Raw genomic sequence first — 5,000 nt, 5'->3', positions numbered from 1 at the left:
CAGGGTGTACGTCGTCCAGGCCACCGCACTGCAGCCCAAAGACACCAACGGAAAGGTATAGAGCAGGGGTGTCAAACTGGCGATCCGCGGGCCGCATGCGGCCCGCGACGTCGTCTTCTGCGGCCCGCCTGCCTCAAGCGACAAAAAAAAAGGAGAGAGAGAGAGAGAGACCCCTTTTTCCCCCCCCAATTCCTCCCCACGCACCTGTCTGCGTTGTCACTGCGGTCGTATCCTATACTGACTCACCTGCCAGTGAGGAGCCCCCACCAGGAGGACGTCGTAGAGCCTTTGTCCTATACTCCTCCTGCGCAACACTCCTCGCCAGGGACGGAGCGCGATAACCGATAAAACCCGATAACATAAGCTTATTGAGTACCCGTTATCAATACGTTTTGGGCTTATCGTCGCGCCTGTTATATCGAGCATAGCGGCCCCGTGACGTCATGTTCAAACAATCATGGCAAGGGGGGAGATCAAGAAATAAATGTAATCATCCACGCTGGCACAAACATGTCGGTCTGAAAGTGTATTGATGCCTAGCCAAACAGCAGCTGCCAGGGTAAACAAAATAACACTTTTAATTTTAACGGTTTCTTTAATACATTGCATTATTTTTTATTGGTATAAAAAGGTCAATCGCCCGTTTAGAAAAGCACTGTATTTGAAGGCCCTGTAGTAAAAGATACTGGTTCTGTTCTGAATTTATCGTCTCCCGTGTCTTTCCACAAAATAACAGAAAATGCTCGACAGTGGGCTCGATAAGGTGATCATTATCAATAATAATTAACGAGCTCCATCCTTACTCCTCGCTGACAGCAGATCTACAAGCTCGTAGCGCGCCACTAGGTCTGCTGTTTTTGAAAGATCGAAGAGCGACTGACAATTAGAAGACATTTTTTTTAGAATCTGATCTCGGGTCAGAATGGAAAACTGTCAGGACGTATAGAAGACATTTTTAGAATCTGATCTCAGGCCAACTGTGTCTTCTTCATTTACCAGTATACACTGTTTTACTTCATTGTATCCAGTATTTAGGCTATACCGTATATTTCCAAATAGTAGCCAGGGCGTATATTTCGCAGAATCATTTGGACTACCAGGTGTTTAAAAGGAACCAAGCGGCTATATGCGGCAGGCTGTTATTTATTTTTTACACCGGCCTGCACCTGGCTACATTTGGTTACATTTTCAAATAGGCTGAAGAAGCTGCAAATAATAGCCCGGGTAAATATTGCAAATATTGTATTTTTTAGTGTGCGTTTAATACAAAATGGTGTAAGACCCTGTATGTTTCACACTTTCCCCCCCATTCACGATTTACACAAGTTAATTGATTGTGAAACAGTTACGAGTTAAACTAGTTACGTTTTCAGTGTTAAATTCGCGTTTTTGTTATACGTTTTAAGACTAGCGGGGTTTCCATATAGGACAGAGTGGGCTGTAGGTGACGCTTTTTGATGACGTCATTGGAAAAAAACATCTGTCGCACCGGCATGTGCAAAGGGTTCTGGGAAATTGAGTCCCGATGCATTCCAATGGCGGCGGTGGTGGTGGCGCGCAACGGGGGCATTCCTCCTCCGCTCCGTTGTGGTTGATCGCCACTTTGGATTATTTTTCAACTCTACGACAAGCGATTACACCATTTTAGTCCCATTTAGACCTACCATCGAGTCTACAAATATCTTCTAAATCCTGACAGTTTTCTGAAAAACCCATGATTCTATATGTCAGTCGTTCTCAACCTTTTTCATGTCAAGGACCCCCAGAATTATATCTCTATCGGGCTACCGACCCCCATCTCAAAATATGTAGTTCCAGGGACCCCCCCCCCCCCCCCCCCAGAAGCCAATATTTTAGTTAAAAATGTTCGCTCTGAAATATATATTCAAAGATTTACCCCACCATTTTCATGCACTTTTCAATAATAGCAGACCTCCAAGCGCTACGAGCTTGTAGATCTGCTATTTTTCATTAGCTAAAGTATAACACGATGCTTCAAACACCAAAAAAGGGGTTCCCCGTCCGGACTGTTTTAAAGCAGATTTTCATGAAAAGGAACGATGACGTCGGCGCGGTCGTTCTTCAAAGGGTTAGTGAAATCCAGGCAGTGAACGAGGGCATTGCGATTTCATTAATTCCGCAGTTAAAACTGAGGATTTTAGGCAGGGGCTATATACTCAGGGGCAAATTAGCCATTGGGGCCAGTGGGGCCGTGGCCCAGGGGGCCCTTCATGGCTCTCAGGGACCCTTCAGGGAAATTGGACCGTCGGGTACTATAGCTTTGATACCCTGAAATGGGCTCCTCCTGGGGCCCTTCCTTCGTTGGCCATTTATTTTGTTAAATGTAGGTCAAAAAGGTGATAAAAACACTGACAAACATAAAAATGTTGCACGCATGCATGCGCGCTATATGGGGGGGGGGGGGCCCTGCAGAGATTACCGGCCCCAGGGGCCCACGTCGGGTTTAATCCGTCCCTATACTATTTTGTATTTCTCATCTCGTCGTTGTATGCATTGTTGTGTGTGTGTGTGTGTGTATATAGCACACAGTCTTTGTGGAACATGTCTCACCAACGTTCCCCCATGCTTGTTGTGTTGAACGTGTGTCCCTTCGTCCCGCAGTGTGACCCCTACGTGAAGATCAGCCTGGGGAGGAAAACCATCAACGACCACGACAACTACATCCCGTGTACACTGGACCCCGTGTTTGGAAAGTACGTAATGCACCTTTAGTGGTTCACAAAGTGGGGGTTCGGGGGGGGGGGACTCCTTGAAGGAGTTCCAGGGGGTTAGTTAGGACCCGCAAATGGACCCTTATGGGTCTGTATAACTCTGCTCTCTATAAGGTTCACACTGAGCACTATCACTATATCATTCACCATTGTATTTTTTTTTCTATACCTACTACACTATGGTGTGGACTCTGACATCCACTTGACTCACAATTATTTTCTACAATGAAGATATGTCTGTTTTTCACTGTTCTGCGTTAGTTGTGAAAATATGTAGTGTGTTCTCCAGCACGGTGCAAGTGATGGATTATATAGACATTTGGGTTATGGATATATACCGTTTTATTTCGTTAGACATCTCTGACTTCTGTATAGGGAGACATAATGGAGCCACTCAGGGCTGGACTGGGACAAAAATTCGGCCCGGTCATTTTCGCGCAAATTTGGCCCAGACGGGCCCGCCACAACCAGCGTGCAGATAGCAGAAACTATACCGCCCGCTCCGTCGAGGCACACACAAACAAACGAGCTCCTAATAATACCACCACTTCTACAGAACAACATAAATGATACAAATGATACACAACCCTTTGTTGCTCTCACAAAAATGCCGGCAAAAGGATTCAAGATAGAAGAGGGTTTACTTTTATCATAGGCCTACAACTATGGTAGGACCCCACTGGTAATAGAGCGTCGCAGTCCCTCCCCCTTTCAGAACGACGAGTGGCCCAGGAAATGAAATGCAATGCTTTTCTCCCATAGGATTTTCTTTAAGTATTTATTTAAAGACGGTTACGCCGCGGACAAAGCCAACTCGGATCGTGACAAATCATGACAATGAACACAATATTTTGGGCCGATCAAATCATTAGAAAGAAGAAAATAAAGGCAGGAGACAACAATATTTGTTTTGTTTTTCTTCTTATAAATTATTTGACACAAAAAAAAAACGTTCTCTCACCTTGTAATCCAGGTATTCAATTACAATGCATTCTGGGATAAGGGGTCGGGGGCGGCGATGAATGAGGACAAAACACACGTTGTAATAGCCGATCTATAAGCTCGCAGCGCGGCGCGTTGAGAGCTTGTATAGATCAGCTATTTTCCGGGCGCGACCCCCGCAGTCGTTGGCTATACTGGAGATGGAGGCGATGACATGGATTTGTAAACAGATTCTTTCAATGCAAAATGCTGTGTTCAAGATCAGGAGAGTTCAGGAAAAAAAAGCAATTCTCGGGGTATGGCATGGAAAGGAGAGGAGGGGCATTTGCGTTTCTTTCACCATAGTAAATGCTACATTCGTGGTCTGGGGCTTGAAGCCCCCTTTGATGTCTGTGTGTGCACGTGCCTGTGTTGTGATATTTTAGTCAGACTGATGAAGGAACATGCTGTATAGGCTATTTACCAGTTACCACACTTGTATTTCTTTTCTAAAGAAGTATTTTGAGCTGTGCAAATGTCTTTGAAAGGCCATTCTGAGATTACAGAATCATATACTAATTATTCTATAAACTGTGTAGTTCCAAAGATAGTTCCAACTCTGCAACGTGCTCCCTCTGGAGGTCATTATTGTGCCACCAGTAGGGGGGGCTGTACTCACACCAAAAAAAAGGCCAGCAGGTTACACAGAGTAGAGCCACACACAACAGAAAGGAACAGCGTGTCATAGAACACATTTACGTAGAAACGAAGCAAAGCAGAGCACATGCTGATTTATCTATCTCCTCAGTTCTTCTCCTTCTTAAACTTAAGTCTGTTTGTAGCTCTCTCTCTCCCTCAATTCAATTGAACAGGGCGTTAGCCTTTATTCCAAAGAGAAAACATACATTTAATTAAAACAATGTACACTATGCTGTAGGCTACACATGGGAATATATTCTAAACCAAGCTGTGTTACATTGCAACTCAGAGAATAATAGTATACCCTACAGTCTACACAACCATAAGAAGTGGGCATTTTCTGGCAGAAGTGGTTATAGGCCTACATATATAGGGAAGGTTAGCTTGGGTTAAACCTTGAAACAAATGACTGCAGTACAAGTACATACATAATACATTTTTAACTTGCACCTTCACTGAGCACCTCTCTATTTGCAAATGACTGCAGTATATATATTTCAATGTCTTGAATTCACTTTGCATAAAATCTATTGGGACAAATGGCAGCATAACTTTCAAATGCATCTCTCTCTCTCTCTCTCTCTCTCTCTCTCTCTCTCTCTCTCTCTCTCTCTCTCTCTCTCTCTCTCTCTCTCTCTCTCAATTCAA

The 5,000-nt window shown here is 44.3% G+C and overlaps 1 protein-coding gene across 7 annotated transcripts in view; it reads left to right on the top strand.

The window, feature by feature from the left end:
* dysf (dysferlin, limb girdle muscular dystrophy 2B (autosomal recessive)) overlaps positions 1 to 5,000 on the top strand; it is a 137,693-nt gene that overhangs the window by 115,948 nt on the left and 16,745 nt on the right. For all 7 annotated transcript variants that reach the window (XM_080792847.1, XM_080792846.1, XM_080792845.1 and 4 more), the window contains 2 exons: positions 1 to 55; positions 2,623 to 2,714. The exon at positions 1 to 55 is cut by the window's left edge and continues 101 nt beyond it. In XM_080792847.1, coding sequence (XP_080648973.1) covers positions 1 to 55; positions 2,623 to 2,714 — 147 coding nt within the window. The remainder of the gene's footprint in view (positions 56 to 2,622; positions 2,715 to 5,000) is intronic.

The sequence above is a fragment of the Protomyctophum bolini genome (genome assembly GCF_963924005.1).
Source record: "Protomyctophum bolini genome assembly, chromosome: 20".
NCBI lineage: Eukaryota > Metazoa > Chordata > Actinopteri > Myctophiformes > Myctophidae > Protomyctophum > Protomyctophum bolini.
Note: the sequence above shows the minus strand (reverse complement) of the source record. Positions and strands in the feature narration are given on the sequence as shown.